Source organism: Watersipora subatra, chromosome 7, assembly GCF_963576615.1.
Source record: "Watersipora subatra chromosome 7, tzWatSuba1.1, whole genome shotgun sequence".
In the NCBI taxonomy this organism is placed as follows: domain Eukaryota; kingdom Metazoa; phylum Bryozoa; class Gymnolaemata; order Cheilostomatida; family Watersiporidae; genus Watersipora; species Watersipora subatra.
This window is the reverse complement of record NC_088714.1, coordinates 7,349,250-7,374,928: the sequence shown is the minus strand read 5'-3', so window position 1 is coordinate 7,374,928 and position 25,679 is coordinate 7,349,250. Positions and strand designations below refer to the sequence as shown.

The following is a 25,679-nucleotide window of genomic DNA, read 5'->3' as shown; positions in this document are numbered from 1 at the left end:
ATTTAATACACTTTGTCAGATAACAAAGATTTTCCTACAATTTTATTAAAAACAAACACAACTTCTTCAAAATTTATTCTTTTTGTAAAGTAGTCAGTGTGCAACAATAAGTTGCTGTACTTTGGTCACTTACCAATCAGTCGTAGACTAGTGACTTAACAGCTTATGAATGTTATAAAATACTGTAAATCTGCTTCTCTTTCTCACAAGTTAAAGATAGTTGTTGTAAATTATTCAAACATAATGTACTACTCTGTTAGCAGAACATTTCTCTGAGTTGTACAGCAAATGAAATTTCACATAGGCAGCACAGCTTAGCAACATGGTAGTCAACAAATATACATTGTTGAATAATGATTCAAGGATTAGCAGTAATACAAAGACATGGTAAAACATACTTCAAAATGATATAGTTGGCAAAAATTGTTATGCGATGAATTGCATGGCTACCTTGCTAACTACACTTTTATGCATAGTGCATTTTTTAATCAAATAATTTCATAAAAAGGGGTGTATCACTATGTATATGATCAAACTTTTTACAGGCTCTGAGCAACCCTAAACTACCCTGTAACGAAGGAAGGATTAAAGAGAATGCTCACAAGAATCGCTTTAAAAACATTACGGCCTGTAAGTTAGCACTTCTTGGTTCTACCTTACAAAATAAATTGAGGTGTTTCAATTATTCAAGGTAGAAGTTTAATTAAGTTATTAAACACTAAGCTGTATATTTTTGTTAATTAAAGTAGACTTTTTATCAGTTAGCCATTTATTTTAGACTCTTTTAATTTCAGTTAACGCAACAAGGGTGAAACTACAAGTGACTGAGCAGCACCCTACAGACTATATCAACGCCTGCTATATTAAGGTAGACACTTATTATTAGCCACTAGAAATTCTTCTGTCGTACAGCCCATGACCAAAGTGATAATGGAAAAAACAAAGGGTACTGCTGGTTGTTGAAAAACTAGTTACAATAGGTCAGAATTCTACAAAAAAAAACTATTTAGTTAGATGTTGTAGGCTTCGCCTACAACATCTACTAAAGAATTCTCTGTATCAGATGAGTTGTTGTTATTATTTTGAGTAGCGTGTTGTTGAAAATTAGCATTTGACGTTGATGGTTGCTTTGAGGACCTTCTATTTCTACTCCTCCGTAATAATTGGAAGACACGTGGACGGCCACTGTGACGATGTGGTGTTCTGGGAGGTTGCATGTCCATGGTAGTTGTCAAATTGTTTTGAAATGAGATTTAAAAGGTCAATTATGCAAAGCAAAATGTTACATAAAAATCAGACCTAATCTACTACTATCTCAAACCGATGTTTTAGAACAATAAAATAAATATTAATTCAAGCTGTAGGCCTAACCTACTGTACGTAATTTAATTAACAACAGCAATAATGAAATATGTTTATTATATCTCTGAAATGCAATATTGAAAGTAAAATGGCAATTTCCCATGTAATATACACAGTTTGAAAGTTGTGTTGGAAAATTGGTTGTGTTGAATGTAGATTGGTTTTAACAGTGATATGTAAGAGAAAGCAAGCCTTAGCATTAACGCATCTAGAAGTTTTCTGCAAACTGGAGTAAAATAAAGAAATATTCTTGTCACAAAGGGGTATTGTAGTTTGGCCCTAGCTTGTAGATAAAATGTAAAAAAATCTGCCTAATTTTCTAGATAATTTAATGAAACCTTCAGTAATTGGACAAAAAACATAGGCTGATAAACTGTGTACCAAATTTTTCTACCTCTAAATCGGTCTGCTCCTCAAACGGTCTACGTTAATTAAAGAAACCTTCGGCAACTAGACAATGCTACCATTATATGTTTCAATGTTGTAAATTCTAATGATTATTCTTATAATTAAATATTATAACAATTTTTATATAAAATAAAATAATTAATTTGAATAATAAAATTGGGACAAAAGAAACGATCACTTTTCAGTACTTCAACGTTAATTACAGAAACCTTCGGCAATTTAACAATGCTATAGACTGTTGAAATGTGCACGCTTTTTTGTGAAATTTGGACGACTTAATGGTTATACTATCTGTCGCTCGGCGTTTTGTTTGCCGACTTTAATTTTGATAAAAACAGGGCTTGTAAAGTTTTAATAACGATTTCAGGCCGAATTGATCTGTTTATTTATGTATAATCCGATCAGATGGGTAAAGTTCAGGAAATTTTCTACAACTAATAAAGACTTGGTAACATATTTATATAAGTTTATATGTCTTTTGTAACGTTATTATACTTAAACAACTCCATTGAAAAATGGTTAAATTTGTTGATGTAATTTCGGTACAAGGGTTGCGACGGCCATTGATGAATAATTTTGGTGAGTTGTGTGCACAAATGCATTTATCATAAATCTCCCAAACAATCGCTTCGCTCGTGTTTGGTTGTGGGATAATGCGGTAAACACAAGGTATTCTCAGATAATTTATGATATCTCTACATTCTTCCTTATATTAATATTATTACAATAAACTTTATTTTTTAGGACTATGAAGAGAAAGTAAGGTTCATTGCTGCACAAGGTAATTATAGTTAATGTTTACTTACAACTACTTGTGAAGTTAGATGAATTATTTATTATTACGTTTTTCAGAGATAAATTTATAATTTGTCTCAAAGATTGTGTCATACAAAAAATTCGCTAACATCCCAGGAAGGTTACGCCTAGAACATTGATGGGACATTAATGCGTAGGGATTTTCTAGTTTAGTAGTATATAGTACTATTCTTAGCTATTACGCATCGCTTTCCTTTCCGCATTGGTTCGTTGAGCTGAAACAAAATTTAAAAGCAGAAAAGTTGCTGACACATGGTTGGGCATTGGGTTCGCTCAACGAAAGTAATGATTTTATACTCATTAGCTAGTCAGACATAGCTTTAATCTACTGTAAAATAGACTAGCACATAACACTTGAAACCAACCCAAAAAGTCCTAAAATGTGTTCAGTTGCGATGCACTCGCACCGTCGCATCATGGTATGACACTTTACTGCACCCAGAAAGCTTAATGGACCCTAGCAATTTTCGCGATACGTCTAATGAAGTGCGAAAATTGAAATTTGTAGTGACTTTTCAATTCATTTACATAAATCATTCAAAATTATCATTATTGTTTTTCATTATTTTGTTTGTTTCTATATCTGTGATAAAAAATCTATAAAATCTTTAATTTGCATAATTTTAAATAATTTTTTGTTATGAAAGGGTGACAACTTCCAAAAATTAAATCATGCGTTTTTGTACCATTTTAGCTAGAAAGTTAGTGAAAAAGGTTTGCTAACGCTGTTACAAAACATTGTTATTGAATGTCCCAGCAATGTTACAGGATCGCTACTTTGAAAGTTTTGGGTGTAAACATTCACATAATATTGTTTTCTAATATATTCGGAATAGTATGGAGTTTAACCATTATGTAACATTGAGCAGATGATCTGGTGCAAAATTCCTACGACATTGGGAGAATATGTTACAGAATATTCCACAAGCTTGCCTTCCATGATGTTGCCTCAAAGATATTAGCTAACATCCCAAGGAACGTTTTCGTCCAGAACATTAGTTGGGTGTAACTGTGTAGACAATTTCTAACATTTTGATGTTTCACAGAATGATCCTCTAATGAATTGCGTACAATGTTACTATAATGTGCCGAGCATAACCGTCGACAATATTTTTTCCTTAAGCTATACAACATTCCACCAACATTACATCTCCAAAGCAACCTAAATATATGAATGTTAACACTCAAACATTCAAAAGTAACATTCCTGAAACATTGCTGGGACAATTATTTGAATGTAAATATGTCACCCCATAATATTCCAGTTACATTTCAAGCCAATGTTGCATGAATGTTTGCACTCGAACATTCCAGAGTAACGTTCCTGGGACATTCCTGGAACATTCACTTGAAGTTAAATATGAGGTCACACCATAATATTCCAACTACATTGCAAGCCAATGTTATATGAACGTTAACACTCGAACATTCCAGAGTAACGTTCTTGGGACATTCCTGGAACATTCATTTGAAGTTAAATATGATGTCACACCATAATATTCTAATTACATTGCAAGCCAATGTTATATGAATGTTTTCACTCGAACATTCCAGAGTAACGTTCCTGGGACATTCTTAGGACATTCATTTGAAGTTAAATATGATGTCACACCATAATATTGCAACTACATTGCAAGCCAATGTTATATGAATGTTAACACTCGAACATTCCATAATAACGTTCCTGGGACATTCCTGGAACATTCATTTGAAGTTAAATATGATGTCACACCATAAAATTCTAGTTACATTGCAAGCCAATGTTATATGAATGTTAACACTCAAACATTCAAAAGTAACATTCCTGAAACATTGCTAACAAATTCATTTGAAGTTAAATATAGTGTCTCACCATAATATTCTAGTTACATTGCAAACCAATAATATATGATTGTTAACCCTTGAACATTCAAAAATAACATTTCTGTAACATTGCTAAGACATTCATTTGAAAGTACAATTGATGTAACACCATAATGTTCTAACTACATTGCAAGCCAATGTTATATGAACATTAACCCTCGAACATTCAAAAGCAACATTCTTGAAACATTGCTGGGACAATTATTTGAATGTAAATATGATGTCACCCCATAATATTCCAGTTACATTTCAAGCCAATGTTACATGAATGTTTGCACTCGAACATTCCAGAGTAACGTTCCTGGGACATTCCTGGAACATTCATTTGAAGTTAAATATGATGTCACACCATAATATTCCAACTACATTGCATGCTAATGTTATATGAACATTAACCCTCGAACATACAAAAGTAACATTCCTGAAACATTGCTGGGACAATTATTTGAATGTAAATATGATGTCACCCCGTAATATTCTAGTTACATTGCAAGCCAATGTTACATGAATGTTTGCACTCGAACATTCCAGAATAACATTCCTGGGACGTTCCTGGGACATTCATTAATAATGTTCTCTAACGACGTTATGATAACGTTAGCAAGGAATATTCCTGTAACATTCTGCTGAACGTTATGATAATATTTTTGCACAACATTCTATGCAACGTTCCTGCGACATTGTTTAAACATAATTCTACAATGATCATCAAATAACGTTTGTAGAACGTTATGACAATGTTTGTTTGGAACGTTATTTCTGCGTAACGTTACGGAACATCCCAGGAATGTCGTTGTTACTTGGGTGATTGCGGTGATGATAGATTTGGTGAAAGTGCTTATACAGAGACTCTTGTAGAATGCAAAGATGAATCAATGGTGAGTCAGAATCTGTTTTGTCGCTCTCTGTAACTACTTACATGTATCTGTGTGATGGAATTTTATTCAGTATTACAACAAAGCTATTGCACATACCTACACATTCTATAAAAGTCTCCTTAAAAATATCGACCATACAGTATTTTGGTAATTACATCTACTGTACTGCTGAGTGCCTGACCTTTTACAGTGCACCGGAATGTTTTTTACAATATTTGTTACTCTTCCAATCCATCATAAAAATTCTAACAGAAAACTTCTCTAAATGCTAAACTAAGCACAATCTGCAACTACCACAGCTTTTGATGTGATACTAATTTAAGGTGCAGCGTGTGACAGTCTTAGATATAGAGATGAAGAGAGAGACTCTCCCCACCAACAAACAACTAATAGGTTTCTGTGAGAGAGCTGAGAAATACACAACCTCTGGTTCAGATGTTGTAACTGTCCAGTGCAGGTAAGATTTAGGTTGTTTTCAGTTACTCTACACATATCCTTCTGGTGCATTTTTCAACATTGTTTTTAAACTGGGAAAACGCTGCTTATGAAATAATGTCTGTATGTGTTTCAGCGCATTTTACTCTCTGTCCTTTTCCGTTACATTGGTGTCTTTTGTCTAGTATTACCTCGGGACCTTACATACCTGTGTGCTTTTCTCTTTCAACTGTTGCATAACAGTTATATTAATATCTTATTGACTACAGCTTAGTCAGTTTAGTGTCAGTATTAAACCAGGCAAGTTCAGCTATCAAATTTGGCAGATAATTGAAAAACAATTGCTGCAGAGCAAGCAAGTTTAAGAATTTTGAAGTATTTTATGTGCGTTACTTGACATAATTTAAAAAAAATTTAGACCATGCATCAAATATTCCTGACAAAAATAAGTCAACAAATTTATCTCTATAAAAGCTTGATATGGTGCCTATGAAGGCAGCTACTGATATTTATAACTTTTACAACTCTTTGATCCTTGACGCTCCTACAACCTTAATTTATAACATCTCTACAGCTGTCTAAAAGGATAGTAATAAACTGTTACAGAAATGGGTGCAGACTGAGTGGTCTGTTTCTCATTGCTATGAACTTGTACGTGAGAACCAGAATAGAACATGAGGTAGATATTGTGTTGGAAGTTGAATTGGCTCGACAAAGCAGACCCCAGTTCATCTTTACTCAGGTAAGTTTCTTCAGGTATATTTCTGTTAGCTTTTAAACAGAGAGTAAAAACCATTTTATAAAGTTTACTTGATTTAGAATGTCACCGCTTTTTGCTTCCCTGCTAGTGTCTTTTACAAACATTTAGCCTTCTCTCACACATTGTAACAAATTGTTTGGCCATTTCTACTATGCTTATGTTAATTTAGGAATAATTTGAAGCCCTCTTTGACTTCGTGGAATATTACCTTTCTGAAATCAACACGTACTCCAATTTTTCAGAGATCGAACATATTAACTAACTGCACTTTCTGGATGATTCATGGTTAATACACAAATATTGTTAGTAATACCTGATAACTGCAAGGTCAACTGTTCACACATTTTGTATGCTGTTGTATACACTCACACATTTACTTCATCTTATGTATTGTTCTTATCAGCAAACATTAGATGAGAAACTGCTTAAAATACCTAATACTCAAAAGTCTCTCTTTGTTAAACACAATTTGTGAAGCGTCTTCTTTCTGATACTTAATACCATTCAAGCTGGTATATAATCTCAAGCTTATTGCTTTATTTTTCAAGTGTTCTGAAAAAAATTTTCTGCTAGCTTTTGCAACTAAAAAGAAGTAAATTACAATTATATACTGCTGTTTGATATTAATCTTTTTAGGTATGCATACCATAATTGTATTTATGCTTCAATCATTCTACTAGTTTTTTTGTAATATTTGAATAACTTACTAAAACTTTATATCTGAGCAAGCATTTATTGGAAATACAGTTTTTTACTGTACCGATGGTCATTGTTTTATGGATATAATAGCTAGCTAGTGTGTGCAGCTAATAATTCTAATTAAACCATTGTAATTATGTGGTTATTTGGTTTTTTTGAACCATTTTGCAAATATTTTTGCCCTTTTCATAAACCTAAATTTCACATCTTTTGAACCTATACATAAGTAATTTTTGCTACTCAAACAACGGTTTTTACACGACAATCCTATATCTGTTAGCTATCAGAACGTTTTATTTCAGTACTACCAATTCACAATTGAGTTAATTAGAATAAAACTAAAGTATATTTGGTTAATACTAAAGTCTAACAGGTAATATTTTTAGTGCATTATCTATGTAGCGTACGATTGTGAAAGTTCTGAGCTAATAGAATAGCTTTAACATCCAGTCATGTCTCAAAAAGATTCTTATCGATATTGCTTGATGCTGTATTAAGTTGTGCTTGAATATGTTTCTACTATTCAATAAATGTGAAATATCACATCTGGCAAATAAAAGTTAAGAATACGATACCAATTGAAACAGAAGATTAAGCCCATCATGAATCAATACTATAAAATACCTACAAAACCTATGTATCTTGCAAACTGGATAAGAGTAAACCAGATAACTCTAGTGTTTTGTTAGGTTTATTGCTGATTACCTGCCATTTCTTGGCAAATGATTCAGCAGCGATGAGCTTTTTGCACACCTTAATTTGTTAGAGCGGAACTGTAAAGAGCCGACGTGAGAACTTGTAAAAAACATTATTGAAAAAGCTGAGTAAACCTGAATTTTGAGTCTATCAAGTCTTCTAAGGATGTTCAGTCAAAACCAGTGTTAGTCACTGAAAAATCCCTGTTTTGGTAAAAAGCAAACTTTTGCTACCTTCTAAGTTTGTTAACATAGAAGCTCTTTGAGGTCTGCTATCAAATTTCTTGTTAGGAAGAGTCATACTAAAAATGCCACTTCAACAACAAGCCTCTAAAACAGCACTTTGACAAGATCATACTAAATATTTAGTTCTAGCCATTTACAAATTCCTCTTTATCTTGATTACACAAAAGCATTATATTTGCTAATCTATTGAGACCATTGTAATTGAGTCAATCATATTTAAACTCGTGAATTGTGCTCATGATTATCAAGCAATTATTATTTATACTCTTTACTAGTTGCCCTACCCAATGTTGCCCAAATATTAAAATCAGCTTACAAACATAGAGAGGTAACGAGAGTTGCCTGCCACTTGCTATTAGCCTGGCACAATGCGGATGGATAATTTGGGTAGGCTTACTAATAGGAGCTACCGGCTTCTCAGGACATTATGCCATCACTTTGCGCCATAACAGAAAGCGGTTGCCTATTTGCTCCCAAATAGTGAGATATACCTTTTAATGATTTCAGCTAACCTGTGTGGCTGAACTGGCAAGGCATCAGACTGGTGAACAAAAGGGCTCGAGATCAAATCTTCTGTGATGCGGATTTTTTATTTAAAGGTTTTAATAGCTATATCTGAAACAACACAAATGCCCACAAACTTTGAGAAGTATATATATATATACAGTATATATAAATATATCGAGATTTAATGGTAATCATGAACCTAACATGTCAAGATGAAAAGCTGAGATTTGTTGATGTCATTATGAAAGCAAGTTCTATCTATTGAACATATAAAGACAGAACTGATTTGTTTAAGGTAGAAATTGTTCTTCTTATAACTCTTTCACCACCGCATAAAATTTTCTATTCTGACCAAGTTAATTTTAAAGGATTTTCAAAATATAGATTAGCTGCTAGTGGTAATGCAATATTTTGAAAATCAACGCAAGTATTTTTTACTGTAAAATGCATCTTATTCATAACAAATTTTCTACAAGATAAGCATAAAATTATTTAGTGAATCCCACTGTCACAAAGTTTCTGACGCTTCCTTCGCATTGAAGGAATGCGGTGAGTTTAATATTCCATGACGATAGCGACTTGGGTTTCCCATTTTGAAAAGTGATTGGAAATGGAAATGCTTAACAAAAAGACTTTTGATTAGTTGCACCTGATTGGCAACAAGATTGTTTTGTTGGAGACAAAATTTGATTAGTTTAGCAATGTGTAGTCTTTGTAATGAAAAACAAAGTGAAACCTTATTAATAAGCTAGCTGATACATCAGCTTACGGTCTGTACTTCTATAACTGCAAAAGCTGGAACATCGGCTTATGGTAGTGAAAAAGATAATTACAAGCATGCTAGCATGTTTGTGTTTTATGAGATACTTTCACATGAAATAAGTAGGGGCACAGTTATCCTTAGAGTTGTAAAGACGGATCAGTGGTAGTGCACTTGGAAAAGATTCTGAACATGTATTCAGTTTCAATTCCTGTGATGGGTGTGATTTTCATAGCGCTTTCTGCCATAAATTTAGACAGACAAATGGCTGCTGCTCTTATTATAACACAGATTTTTTTTGAGTAACATTTTGACTAACTTTGAAGCATGTCGGGAAAAAATTCTACAGTCTGCAATACAAGTTTTGATATTTCAAATTTACCATTAAATACTGCTGCAGATACAGGTTGAAGTTCGTTGCTTACTGAAAAAAGTGGCTCACCAGAACTACACGTGTTCTGTCATGTACCAGATTGGCATGATATAGCATCAAAAGCATATCTAAAATGGATCTGTTCTCTTGAGATGCTTGTAGATGCAGGCCAATCTTAAGCATATTTTACCAGTCTGTTTAGCTACTGAATCAGAGCAGAGTTGATTTGTTGCATTAGTATCAAACCTGATTAGCGCCCCAAATTTCTAAATTTACTTTTGTGTCACACTCCATGCTCACTTTGTTTATGCATATACAGAAACATGTTAGTAAGTGAAGCAAATACATAGCGGCACACACTCTACCTGCTGTTGCTGCAAACTCTTCCTCAGTTTTCACGATAAATGTGTAAGGCACTGCATTCCGTTTTTTGTTAACAAACAGTATAACAGTCACACTTTGGTAGCTGGTTGTCTTGTCTACAAAATCTTTTTGCTGTTTGTCAAGCTGAACCTGAATTGAAGCTGACTATTATACACATAATAGAGTGCAAGAAGCAGGTCAATTGTTATCTTGGCTGGACAACTGAAGCACAGATCTGCTACAGCAATACCTGGCTGGTAGGGTTTAACCAAGCTCGGGTAAGACAGCTCGATCAGAGGAAAGAGGGAGCTCAGCTTTATTGCGCCAAGAAGAGGCATGACCCGGTCATAAAAGCAGCCATGCAGTTAGACTCCAGCTGGCTCAGAAAAGAGGGCTTAGTTTCCAAGACACAGGAGGTAGGGTCTACATTGTAAATGCAGAAGTGAATCCCAAATGCTAAAGCACGGAACGTCTTGCAGTTTGCAGGGCCCAATGTGTTAACAGTACAGCACAGTCTTTAGCCAGCTGGGGTGACTCTAAAACGGGAACACTGCAAAGATTAGACGTGTCTAAAAATTGCTCAAGGCAAACTCGTGAAACTTTGGCGGAGTAATGCAAAAACATCAGAAAGGCATCAAAACAAATGCATATTCTGATAAAACTTAATTCCATGACAGATTATGACCTAACCAGGCCTGCACGATGCACGTCACAATACACAGCTGTCTGCTCGAGATATGAACTTTCATTAAGGTAAACTTAACAACTCTTTCAAAGATTTGCTTAGCAGCTGTAACCACTAATAGCAAGAGTGTAGGAATGATTGAGGAGCCTTCCAGGCACAAGCAAGGAGTTTGGTGCCATGTGTGAAAGCACACCCTCAGCAAGCTTATATGAGGCAGCTGGGCAATCACAGAACAAAATGTAAGCCAGAGGTGTCAAATGTGCGAATTAGGTTGACTCTAAAAGCAATGAATACATTGCTATAAAGAAGTCAGAGATTTTTTAGTTGGCCTGCACTTGACCTGCATTTGTTCCTCTGGCTGATGCTGGCCTAAATTGGTGCACGTCAAATCTTACAAGGGGCATGCTTCTGACTGGATGTAACAACAAGAGCTGGCTTACCACCTATTGCCGAGCCAGCACCCCTAGAGATATACAAAGACTCTTATTGACTAATATAGGTCAAGTCGGCAAGCACATTTTTGGCAAAACTTGCTGAATCTAACAAAAAACCATCATGGCTACTCATTCCTGCTCAGCGAAAAGTGCGGCAAGCCAAGGAAGGCATTTACCGGATCTTTTCATTGGATTTAATTTTCCCTTTATTATCCGATTGTGTCACTAATATATCCGTATTGCGATTGCACGGGTTTGCTAGCATGAAGATTATATTTTGAACTTTGTAGATTCCAGCAGTCAAATTAAATAAGTCATATCTGGATATTTTATTGTGTGTCATGTGCAGGCACGTTTACATGTTTATTGGCTTAGCTGTTTTCATCTAAACATTATGTGTAGCTTTTATTTTGATGCTATATGTAAAGGAGTTATCTATCCAGAATGATTAGTTCAATAAATAAGGACAATTGTCTACACTTGACCTTCTAGTTGAAAGTTTTATTAGTTTAAGCATTATATTGAGTCCTTGTTTTAACACTCCAAAATTTAATAAGCAATCAGCTCTCTGTATTGGGTTTATCGACTTTGTAGAATATTTAATTATCTGCAAGAGGTGGTTTACAGCACACTGAATTTAAGCTTTAATATAGACTTACTTGTTTCTATAGAGCTAAGTAAATAGATGTCAAGCTATCAGCATTGTGATTGGACAAAATATATTGAATTATTTAATAAGAGAATATCTTACTTACTAAAGTAATCAGTGATGCTGATTAATGGACTGGCTGGCAGCGATTCACTCTCGTTGTTACAAACACTTCACTTGATAAGGTGTATAGCCATACCAGTGAACGTAAATGGCTACACCCTCAATCACTGCAGTGTAGTAGCTCACAGAGTCGAGAATAATGTAGATAGTCAGACTTGAGGTTAATATGTCTGCTGTTTTCTAGCAGGTTATCTAGTCAACCATAAAGTTTTTCAACTATCTTAAAGGTATGTAATACAGCAGTGTTGTTGTGAGTTATTTTTAAGAGAATTCTTCTCAAAAAAACCAGAGCTTGTTTAAATTATCATCTAAAGTAGTTAAGTGGTATATTTTAGAGAGAGCTGAATTTATATATAACAAGTTAATGCATATGGCTAATCATATTTGTTGCATGATTATCTTTAAACATGAAAATAAAAAAACTATTTAAAATGCTAAATTACCGTTAAAGAAGCAGTCATTGACTAAACATATTTACACTGACTTCTGCTCAAAACATAGCACTGAGCTTATTTCAGTAATGATGAAAGATGCTACTTGAGCAATGCACAAACAGTTATATACATACCTTGTTCACTGAGATCATAACATTCATGAAGCTAAAACAATTTTATATCGGCCCATTTCCATCTTGAACTTTTGAGACACGACTCAAGTCAAATGCTCTTACTAAAATATATCATGACATAATTTAGCATCTCAACTCCATGTGTAGATGTGAACCCAGTGTCAACACATATTCTAAAGGAAGGGCAATGAACCTACTAGCTACTTATTAGATACAATTAGGCGCTTTCCCTCACAGGGGATAAAGTATTTGTGGGTCACGACTTTCTATGACTTTTGAATGTACTAGATAGTAGTTTTTTGCTAAAGGCAGCCGTTTATGAAAAGGGTGTCTGGCACACCGTATTTTTTGTTAATCTTTTTAATTTTAAATAAAAAGATGGCCTGTTATTGACACCTTTTTCTATTATCTCACTTGCTTTTATGAAAGCTCATCACTTGCCTATTGAATACAGATTTCAATTATGCTCAATACCGTATTGATTGATTCTGTATAATAGTATTCCACTGTTACAATCAGTTCCAACGAATAGTCAGACTTGAAATTTAAACATCTTATTTGTTATTCAGAAACTCATCTTAATAAACCAACAGTGCAATTATAACTTGATTGATGAAAAGGCCTTTTACTGTGAAACACATTGCACTCACGTGTCCTAAATTAGCAACTTCTAAATGACTTAATATTTACAATCCGTGATAAGTTTTTATATTCCGGATGAGATATTTACATTCTCTGATATGGCAGTTCCACTGAAAGTTTTGATAACAAACTGAAAATTTCTTCTATAGCTTTGACATTTAAAACGCACATATAAATATTTGATTTAATCAGACACAAGCTAAAACACTTCACATGTGCTTTAAACAATTAGTGGCGGCACCATGCTATGATCTTTAGCTTAGGAGGAGGACACTATCCACTGTGTTAGGCTTATGCTTCTATGTTATAAACAGCAAATGAGCACTTCTTAAATAACTTTAGTTTGTGTTTAATTAAAATTCCAGCAGTGGCTGGTGCAGCTCATTTGTACAAAATATATATTGTCAACTTTACACAACTGTTAGTTTTTTTTCAAATGAGCAGTTGGTGCTCTAAGCTTATTGTTATATTGTTTTATTTATATAAATATATAAATATTATGTCTAGCTCTTGAACTAAATGCATGTTTGGCGCAATTTTAGCCTTTTATTTACCTTCACAGGCATTCATAGGTTTCATCCGCTTCATCAAAAGGAAAATCTGATGAAAAATGAACCTGCTCTGTCTAGAAAGTCGTCCAAACCAGTTAATGCACATAACTTTTAATATAAGGTCACCAGCTTTTACCACTTGATGAAGAATATCACTCTACTTGAAATAAAGGCTAGTCCGGAAGAGCGTCGACAAATAATGGCAAGTAAATCTATTATTGGTCACTCAATATACAACTTAGTAACCTGCAGCTATTGTATTGATAAGTGTTATTATTTTCTGTGCATACAGGTGTTTCAAATAATGTGACACAATTATCTGTCTGCTAGGCAAAAAAGTTACAAAAATATGTGCATAACTTCAGGAAGCCTGTGTAATAAAATTATCTTTGTGCCAGACACCTTGAAGTTTGATCAATTCTGAACAATGCTAACGGATATTTTTGGAAGAGGAAACATACATGACAGAGATATGAAAGCCCTCTTTAGAAAAATATCCAACATCCCAGACTCGTGCATTGGTTGGTGTGAGGTAAGGGTGATCATAAACACTAGAAGTGTGTTCATGCTCATTTTCAACACTAGAAGATGTTCTTTGACAAATGAGCATCATAAAGAATTTTGGATGTTTGGAATATTCATCAATGCTCCTTACTTGAACATGAGAGCAAAAAGTTGTAAATATTTTCTTGATGTTTTTTATTTTTTTTGCCCAATGTTCACACCATCTTTAAATATAGAAAAAAGTTTATTACTACTGAAAACCTTTAGGTAAGCCTTTAAATTACAATAATAAATTAGAAATATATAAATTGTTACTTTTAACATTATTTATATTTGGTTATACAACTCTGTTCTTATAGTGGTTTGGTTATAAAGACTCTGGTATGGCAGCCAATGAGGATACTTTAACTTTTTCAAGGGTGAAAGCAGAAATGTTTGCTACTAACTTCTGAACAAGCAATTTTAATGGAGAAAAGGCGCCTCGATAGCACCCTTTCAATTAACTACTGCAAGCAACTGGATACTTACATCGCTACATCCAAAAAAGGCATCGTAACCCAGTGGGACATGAAAGTAAGTTTCTAGCTAGATTGCTCATGTCTTATCTCAAACAGACATAACTTAAAACATTGAAGTTAGTTGACCGATTGCTCATTTTTTGTTTGCCGTTTAAGAACTTTTATTGCACAGACTTACTAGTTATCTCATGGCTCATTGACTGTACATACCTTGTCAACTTGAAAATTTTTGTCTGCTGCACAGAGAGGTGGCTCGTAATTTAGGATCCAAAGTCACAACATAAGAATATGGCATAGTTACAGGCTGCGAGGTTTAGATTGAAAGTATAATTTGCAAGAATTGGATTAACCCACTTAAAACTGTAAAGATAAACAATGGTTGGTTTGAGTGGCACAGAAGAATAGAAAAGCCAGTTTCCTAGAAATCAATTACATGAAATTTACATCAATGTTTAAAATATGTCAATAGTATAGAACCAGACTCACTAGTTATGAACAATTACTGCTATAAACCACAGCCTTGTTAACTGAGCAAAGAATCTGTTCTTTAGTAAGATCTCTGCATTTCAGTCTTCCATTAATTCAATATTTTCCTTCAGGTTGTTAAGCGTTTGCCACAACTTCTTAAAGACCTCAATATAGTTTTTTTATTATATTAGCTTCCTCCTATTTTCCAATAATTTGAACCAGCTGTGCCTCTTTTACCAGATTAGTTTTCTGATACTAAACTGAAGACTGTTCACTCTAATTTCTTGATTTTCACTAAATTTTTCCTTTTTTCAAGTTATTGAACAAGTATTTTAAAGAGCTATTAAAAACTTTTTTCTTTAGTAGTATGTAATATGGAGATTCTGGATCAGAATTTTTGCCCTGGCATTTTTTGTCTAAAGATGGAAAAATTTAGAATTTAAAGTTTTCAAAATCCCTCGAATTTTGAAAAATGGAGAATGTGAGAAATTTATACGGAGAGAAAGTACGGCTGCCAAAGAGCACGCGACTGCAGGACCTAAGTGCTGGTCACGCTTGCCATTTGTACCTTTATTATACAAAATTCTTTAAACCTCTGATTGTCTATTTATTATACGCTTTTCTTTAAGGGTAGTTTAAAATAAAAAAAAGTGTAAAACTGGTGTTGTGGAGAGCTGGCGTTGGGTGCCCCGAAGACGAGGCTATGCGCTAGGCGAACTGTAGTTGTAAAAATGTGTTTATTAGTTGTTAGATGCGCAAAGTGAATATCCTTCCTGTGCATAGCACTTGCAAGTATATAGCGCTTGAATGATTTTGTGATATGACAGGCGTATGCAGTGCTCAGTTTAATGTAGGGTTAAATAAAACTGTATAATAAATAACAATGCCAGTTACAATCAGAGGAAAAACTTACGGATACTCAAAGGTGCATAACATTAGTGAAATACCAATGGAAATACCTCATATGTGCGTAAGCAAAGAATCAAAGCCAACGAGGTACGGGTCCTTTATAGTCACTGTACTTAATATGGATACTGATGAGCAATACAAAGTGTATATGTCAAAGTATGCGGCTGACGGTGCTATGCCAGACAGGGAGTTTGTCTACTGCGGGCTTGTAAAGAAAACTGATGGCAGTGGAGAATCATACCACTGTGTAGAATGGGAAGAGTAAATTTGAATTTAAAACATTTTACTAAGAAAAATAGTGCGACTGACAATCATTGCAATGATTGTCTGCACATTGGACAATTATGCTTGAGTTTTTAGCCCATTCCTCTATGCATTCTTTATGAAATATATGCTTGCAAAGTGTAGCCACCGCTTCTGAAATATCAGCTAAGCATATAGAGCATGGATCTTTTGCTTCTGCAGAGGTAAGTACTATAGGTTCTATTGCACGCTCATCTACAAAATTATGGTCTAACCAGAAACTCACATATACAATATAGTTGTTTAATCTCTGTGATCTTCGGGGAATATCTCTTTCTCGTTCTTCTTGAAACAGTGCTTGCGATATAACACTTCCTAGAGTTTCATTGCTTCTATTTTGATAGTCTAGTATGTTTAGTCTCTGTGCTTGCTGTTCACAGTACACTCGCAAGCTTGGATGAGATAATATCACAGATCTTAGTGCACATTTTCGATAATACCGCCAATTATCCCGCCATGCTCTTATGTAAATATTTCTTATATCATCAATGCTCATTTGTTGGTAGTCTTGTAAATTAAATTCTTCCATATCACTCTCAAACTGTGCTCGCAATCTTCTTGCTTTTCTAGCTTTTTTCTTAGCTTTTTTTGTAGCATTTCTTAGCTCTTTTTTATCCATTTGCTGATAGCCTTCTATTTCAAACTTTCTCGCTTGACCTTCACAGTGAGCTCGCTGTATTGCTTTTCCTAGCTCATTGTTGCTCATACCCTGATAGCCTTCTATAGCCAATTCTCTTGCTTTCTGCTCTATTTGTTGTCTATTTCTCCTTTCCATTTATTATACGTCGACATACAATAAAACCGTCAACCAATTTTAAAAACTGTCAACCAATTTTAAAAACTGTCAACCAATTTTAAAAACCGTCAACCAATTTTAAAAACCGTCAACCAATTTTAAAAACCGTCAACATAAAATAAATGGATAAGCTAAAGAAACAATATTATTCGCCGTCTGGCTATGAGCGTGGTAAGACAGCTGCTAGGAAGCTGCATGAAAAAACCCCCGAATTGAAACGAAGTCAGATTCAAAACTGGCTTGACCGTCAACCCATCTACCAGATTTACAAGGCAAAGCCAAAGCGTATAAAATTTCCCCACTACAGCCAAGACAAACCAAACCATACTCACCAAATTGATCTTCTGAGCCTTCCTACTGACAAGGGGTACAAGTACGCGCTGACAGGGGTGGACATCGCTTCTAGATACAAAGAGGCGGAGCCACTCAAAAAGAAAACGGCGGCTGATACGGTTGAGGCTATTAAATGTATATATAATAGGTCACCACTGGAATATCCAAAAGAAATAATGTCTGACAAGGGGCGTGAGTTTATGGGAACTTTCACAGAGCTGATGAACGAGAAAGGCATAAAAATATCTAGAAGCCTTAATAAGAAAAAGGTAGCGTTTGTAGAGCGTTTTAATAGAACGTTGTCAAAAAGATTGTTCGCTCACCAGTACGCTGAGGAAATTAAAACTGACAAGACCAACCGAGAGTGGGTAAAGAGGTTGCCGGGTGTAGTGGCTGCGATAAATGATGAAGAAACTAGTATGATAAATATGAAACCGATGGATGCTATAAAACTTGACAGTGTAACACAACCCGAGTATAATGATGTTAGTGAAGACTTGCCAATAGACTCATTGGTGCGGTATTTGTACAAACCCGGAGAAGAGCGCAATGACACGCGGTACAGAGCCACTGATGCCATTTGGTCGGTAAACGTATACACCATAGATGAGATTCGTTCAGCTGAGAATCAACCATCCGTGTACACGCTCCAAGGCATTGATGATCGAACGTTTACTGCAGAGCAGCTGCAAGTTGTACCACCCGATACAGAGGGATTAGATATACAATAAATGACGGAAAAAATATATCCCAAACTGCCGACAGCGCCTCCGGATGGAGGTTTTGAGCTGTACAACAGAGTGCGCGACATTCGCAATGAGCTGCAGGTTCTGAGAGACAATCGGAATGGTTATTACAAGAAATACAGCAAGGCGGTAAGTGGTCTACAGAATGCTCAAATAACTCTATCGTCACTGGCCGCCGTGGAATCGACAGCTGGTATCGCTACATCCCTTACTATAGTAGGGCTGCCCATTGGTGTGGTACTAACGGGTCTAGGTGTTGCGTCAGGTCTGATGGCTGCGGTACTGACACCCATAGCGAAGCACTGCGCCAAGAAAAAGGTCAAGCATGCCAAGAAGCACGCCATTCTGTGCACTGGCATATCTGTGCTAAACAAAAAGATCTCACGCGTGCTGGATGATAACTTTATTAATGACGCGGAGTTTGAGGACATTGTGAATGAATACAATGCCGTACATCGGGAGCTCGAGTCTTTTGACGTTGACAAAATAAGAGCGGAGGCTAAAGAAGAGCTAACTCAGCAGCTGCTTCAGCGTATGCCTGGCACAAAAGAAGCTGCACAGTAAACCTCGCAAAATTTTATACTCTCGAGTATAAAATTTGAGGAATGAGTTAGTAGTGAGCAGTACTGAGAAAGGGGCCAAATACATTCCGTAGTCGTAGTAGAATGGCGGGAAATATTCTTTGAGGAATGCCTCGACAAAGACGTCTTTGTTTAGTTCAGCTTCCAGTTCCACCTCATCTACAGACACGACTCTAGACACAGATTTTGTCCAGAGTTTCTCGAGTATAAAATTTTTATTTAAATACGTTTGCGGGCAGTCCGGCGTCCTGTAGTTTCTTCAGAACAAAGCTAGCCGTTGCAATTTCTGCGGACAACATGCCAAGACTCTTGACCTTCATTTCGACGGGTCTGTCCTTGAAACCCAGTTCCTTAACCGCTTTTCTAGTGACTACTAACCCTGTAGCTAACAAAGCGCCTTGGTACAGCGCGTTACCAATATCCTTGAGAGTGTTGTTCATCTGCGCCATTTATTATACTAGAATATTCTCGCTTTTACAGCGGGCGTTGGTGTAGGCTTTGGTGTGGGAGTTGGTGTAGACGTTAGTGCTAGTGGCTTTGTGTACCATTGCCAACCTATCAACAGTAGAGCTATACCGAGACCGACGGTTATCCACGCGTGTTCAGTTTCTTTGGGATGTTCAGTTTCTTCGGGATGTTCAGTTTGCTGGGTTATCGCGGAGAGCTCATCGTTAATGTCACTCAGAGGTTCTAGAGGAGTCTGCATCGGCGTCATCCTCTTGGGGTTCTTCTTGACCGTTGTCATTTATTTCTAGAGAATTTCCTACCCACTTGTAGTCAATGTGGTTGGCAGTAGTGAGCAGTACTGAGAAAGGGGCCAAAATACATTCCGTAGTCGTAGTAGAATGGCGGGAAATATTCTTTGAGGAATGCCTCGACAAAGACGTCTTTGTTTAGTTCAGCTTCCAGTTCCACCTCATCTACAGACACGACTCTAGACACAGATTTTGTCCAGAGTTTGGCGAACACCTTGGATACGTTACCGGCAACGTTGTCAATGATGCTCTGCTCGTGTTTGAGATATAACTTTTTAACTTCATTCTCTGACATTTTGGCAAGGTCTTCTTCTGTCTTGACGCGTGCCTTTACCAGCCTTTTTCGATAGTTGGCATCATGTACTGATGTCTCTTCAGCCTGCTCCGGTAGTGAAATTGTTGGTTCCATTTTATTATACAACCGTTTCCATGTCAGGTAGCACTTGATGATTACAAAGCTTCCCAGAGAAAAGAAGAGTGAACCCGTCGCGTAGAATATTTGTTCAATCATTTGCTAAGGATCAAATACTGTCCAAGGTCAGTGTTGACAAACAGCATAAAAGTATTTACTAGTCCAGCCTTTATTTCAGCGTGGCGCTTTGACGGGATAATGTTTTTCTCGCTGGTAAGAGTCTCAAAAGACTTTTTACAAGTGTTTTTGGTTACCAAGACCCAATGAATATTTTCTCTAAAATCTTTGGGAGCCGAAACATAGCGCTGCGTTATGAACCAAGTGGTTAGGTTGGCATGGCGCCCGCTAAAAGCGATCTTGCTGAGTGATGTACGGTGTTTGTTGAGGTCTTTTTCCGCGCTGCAGTCGTCAATGATGATTAGCGACTTTTTACCTGACAGTTGGCCGCCTTTGGAGTGTCGCTTGATCAGGCTTTCTAGGTTGTCAACCAAGTTACCGTTGCACAAAACTGTGCACCTATTCAGCCAAGGACGATTGTAAGTCTTGTTGTCATGGAATATGGGACAGATGATAAAAATGTGATCAAAATCATGAAGGTAATACCTTTCAATTAAATTTAGCGCGTGATAAGTCTTACCCGTGTTTGTTCGTCCGCAAATGATTGCGTTGTGCGGATGCTTTGGAAGTAAATTGTCCATTTATTGTTCGATATTACTCAGTTGGTTATTTACAAAAAATACACGTTTGTCAGTCACTAGAAATACAAACGCTTTGCCATCGTCTTGCGTTACATCTTTTGATAGCTTAAGCTTGACATAGTCTTTGATCTGTCGACCCGTCCCACTCGAACTTTCATCATTCAAAGTCCTCATATCTATAATTAAACAAAACTTGTCTGTGTAAAATTTTTCTTGGTTGATGAACGCTTCTCCTCCATCACCAAAGTACTTGACCGCGTTCTCATACGAGTAGGGACCTAAGTAATTTGATGTAAATTGCTGGTTTGTTGCGCCGTCTATATCTAGTCCGACATCTTTTAGCATCGGATTCCAAAATGTAGTGTCAACAGAGTTATCCTTCTTGAAAAACACCACGATCGCTCGAAGACTTTCATAGCTCGCGTTTATGTTTATTTCAAACTCGGACTCTTCTTTTTGTATATCCTTGGTCATGTGAGATTTGTAATCGTTGATAATGTGACTATGATTAGAATATTTTTGTTTAATACCTTCAGCCAAACTGGGTTCTAAAATGTAGTCATATTCTAAGCAGAGGTTGGTCAGCGTATACTTACCCGCGGCGAATTTGATATGAAACTCTACATTGTTTTGGATCGCCTGCGGAGTAAAGGCGGCGTAAGTCAAAAATGATCTTAGGTGAAAAGAATATCTCTCACCGTGAATCTTTGCGAGAATGTCTTCAGCCGCGCCATTTATTGAATGTCGTTTCTTTTTAGTCGCTGTAGACTGAATACCTCTATGCGTAAGATCGTAAGTATAATTTTGCTTCGAATGCCAAAACTCTCTATATATCGCTAGATGAGCGTAGTTGGATATGTCGGATATAGTTTGACCATTTATGGTCATCTTAAACTTTTCTACGATCGCCGATGTAAGGTGATCGGGAATGTCCGCTTCAGTTCCATCGCTGGCTAGTTTGAAATTGTAGGTTAGATTAAGCGATTTGGGGTAAAGAACTGTATTGGGCGTTAGCTGGGGCATTTTAATTACTAGCTCATCGCTAGGACTCGCTGTAGATGGATTGTGCACGACTCGCGCGCGCATCTTGTGCTCTTTTAGACCCTGCCTGTCTCTCGCGGACAGGTTATGGTTTAATTCTCCTGTATACATTTATTATAATAAATAAATATGGATTTGGAAGGTAAAGACTTTAACCCCGATGTCGATGAAATCCCGGGAGAACCATCATTTATTGAGCCCACATTTACTGCCGAGCAGCGCATTCATGAACAAAATGATGCGATATCCAAGGCGAATAATTGGCTCGCTCAAGCTGACTTGCCCAGCATTGATGAAATAATTTTAAAAAAGGGGAAAGGTAGGGTTGTAGATAAATGATTGTTTTCGGCTATTGTTGAAGTCGTGAAACCCCGAGATGTTGATGGAATAAATGCGGCTATAAATATTTATGACGAATACTCGCGGTGCGGAGGTACTTATGATGACTTTGTTAGTAAAAGGTTTTTTACGCGAGAAGAAATTGATAGCTATCTCACCTCTTCTATAGATAGTGTACCTAATCCTCCCGTTAACACGCCTGGTGTAGACACGCACACGCAAAATACAATCGGTGTAAAACTATCCAAGCTGGATATATACTCTGGTATAGATCATTCCAAGTTTGTTCTGATGGATGACGGTGGCCTAGCGGTAAAAACGAGCAAAGGCTCGCAAATGTTGACTTATGTGCGTAACCCTGAGTTTTTTGTCAAGAATCCAAAGATCCCAACCGTGGAATATCAAGGACTTTTTGGCTTGAACAAAGATGAATACACGAAAAGAGTAGAAAAAGCCAATGCTAGAACCATCGCTCTGGTGGATGAAGAAGTGGATGCGGATCAAGGCAATTTGACTGACTTCAAGTCATGGCTATCTAAACAGGGAGATACGGTGAAAGACCGAGCAAAAAATTTCATAGATCGGCTCAAAAGTAACAGAAAAACATCAGAGTTTAATTATCGCGAAGAACTTGAAATGAGTGATATAGAGGGAAGGTTACCGGAACGAGAGTTAGTAGCTATTGATCAGAGATTTCAAACTATAGAAGGACAAATATCAGTGGCTGTGTCAAAATCTGCGAACCTGACAGAGCAGATACAACAACTTGATGCTAAAGAGGACAAATCTCCTAATGAACTCGCAAAGTTGCAACAACTAAAAGAAGAGTTGGATGCGCAAAACGGTTTAATCAGTGATCTAAAAGGAGACCTTTCGGATAATACAGCAAAGATGCGAAAGCAGCGCAACCTAATTTTAGGCATTGGTGGTGGGTTAGCCGCTGGAGGAATTTTAACGGCCATATTCGAAGCGGTAGCGAATGCATTGGGATCTGATGCGGTAAAAGATCTTATTCCTAAATCTACCGATCCGAAGGATATTATCGAAAGCGGCATTGGCAAAATTATCAAGAAAAATCTGGAAGACTTGGCCGCGTACTTTCATGACAGATATCTAAACACTTCCGGCGCAGTACAAGCATTTTGGCACATGATGGAAAATGCTGTAGATTATCTCGAAAGCAACTTGTGGATAATCATCGCCGCGGCATTAACTTTGTTAGCGTATGAAATAAATAAGCACAGATAAATCTTTTATGATGCCATAAAAAATTGTTACAAAGATTTTTACAAAGATTGCAAAGATTGCAAAAATTGTTACAAAGATTGCAAAGATTACAAAGATTACAAAGATTACAAAGATTACAAAGATTACAAAGATTGCGAAGATTGCAAAAATTTTTTACAAAGATTGTTGAGGTTTGCGAAGATTGTTGCAAAGATTGTTACAAAGATTGTTGAGGTTTGCGAAGATTGCAAAGATTTTTACAAAGATTGTTGAGGTTTGCGAAGATTGCAAAGATTGCAAAGATTGCGAAGATTGCAAAGATTTTTACAAAGATTGCAAAGATTGCGAAGATTGCAAAGATTTTTACAAAGATTGTTGAGGTTTGCGAAGATTGCAAAGATTTTTACAAAGATTGTTGAGGTTTGCGAAGATTGCAAAGATTGCAAAGATTGTTACCTTATTGGATTAGCGCAAAACCTCCTACACCCGCAGCCGTGGCAGCGGCTACAAAAACTCGCTCATATTTTTTTTGTTCAGAGCTAGGGGTGTAATCTAAAGAAGGCGCTTTTAAATCAGGGTGAGGTAGTGTAGGCTTTTCACCGTAGAGCTTTTCATAAGTATCAAAGGCCGAGTTTACCGAGTATATTTCATCGGTAGCCTCCTGCTTTCGAGCATTTTGCTCGTTTAGCCAATCTTGGTTTTTGGCTCGTTTGATGTTGTAATCCGCTTGTTCAGCGTTTAGCTTTTCTAACGCCGCATTATGCCTCTTGGCTTCTTTCTGAGCTCCATTCTTATCAATCTTTGAAAAAAGATAATTTCCACCGGCGAACGCTAAAGAGTTTACGACGGCTCCCACTACCATAATCGCGATACTAGCCATTTATTATATCTCATAAAATACTATAAGCTCTTATATATCAGTACAGGATACAATACAGGTCACAATTCCGTCTACCTGAAAATTGATCGCGTGTAGTTTATTACTTAACACCCCGGAATATGTAACAATTTCGGATTCGTCATTAAAAAATTGTACATCTAACCTCACAACGGATGAGTATGGCCAGTAGAGAATAATATCTTTGATATTTCCACCTCGAGGAATAACTATCTGAAACAAGGCTTTTTTATCAGAAACACTTATCCGCTTTAGCCTGACTTGATGCACAGTCACGGATTTTGATTTTGATCTGCCATACATTTATTATACGACAACTCAATCTCAGCAACAAACTTGCCAAGATAGGCATTACCTCGTTCATCGGATATTGACACGTTTAAGCTGTTGAGCTCGCCAATGAGCATGGATTTGTAATTATTAGTAGGATGGTGTTGTATTGTTTTCCCCATATCAGTTCTGCCTATGGGAATAATTGAAAGGAGATTTGATCGTTTACCGTTCCATAAATTTTTAGACGTGTCTATTCCATCGATGTATAAATACAAACACAATGGGGTCAGATATAAATATTCATTCTCTATCAGTTTGGCTAGTCCACCCGTAATCGTCGCGTCAGTACTAACCTTTAAAGTGTTTTGATGAACTTTAAATGAGCCTGGTAATTTGGAAAGGAGCTGCTCATACGTGTAATACCCCGGCTGAATAGTAGTCGTTCTACCGTTGTACGTGTAACTGGTCACCTCGGTCAAATTGTAAAAAGATAAATATAACGTAATTGTCTTAAGGCTAATACCAGTTGCCTTCACGGATCGATCATGCTCAATGCGACCGGTTTTGTTTATTGTCAAAGAGGTCATTTATTAATAAATGACTGAACAACTATCTAGCGGTTATCCCATAGATTTTTACAACTTAACTGTCGTCGTAGCGATAGACGAACATAACAAAATATCGTATAGCTTTGTCAAAAAGTTTGTCGATATCTCACCAGCACCGGTAGTGGTAAAAAGCTTTGATGATGTCAATCGATGGTATGATGACCCCATGTTATATTATTTTCAGCAATATAAGTTTGCTTTATACTGTGCGACTGCTTTGTGCGGTGTGAGTAAAGATCAGCTGACACGAGGTCTACCTCTTACAAAAGCTATTTTAAACTTTCACGTTATGTACCAAACTAAAAAGATGTTGGCGCAAATGGAGATAAGAAATCCCGGAGATCGAGATTTTGATCCGTACAACAATCCTTACAACAAAACCGAGTACTGCAAATTGCTCAATGAGTTTAGAGTAACCGCTAAAGATATTTCTGAGATTGATCAACCAGCCAG

General features: G+C 36.4%; 1 protein-coding gene across 1 annotated transcript; it reads left to right on the top strand.

The window, feature by feature from the left end:
- Positions 1 to 17,437: 17,437 nt before the first annotated feature.
- Positions 17,438 to 18,379, top strand: LOC137400389 (uncharacterized). The gene has a single exon (XM_068086717.1). The coding sequence runs from the start codon at positions 17,438 to 17,440 to the stop codon at positions 18,377 to 18,379; it is 942 nt and encodes a 313-aa protein (XP_067942818.1).
- Positions 18,380 to 25,679: the final 7,300 nt, after the last annotated feature.

Coding starts and splice junctions, on each gene's coding strand:
- LOC137400389 (XM_068086717.1), top strand. CDS start 17,438: ATGGATAAGCTAAAGAAACAATATTATTCGCCGTCTGGCTATGAGCGT.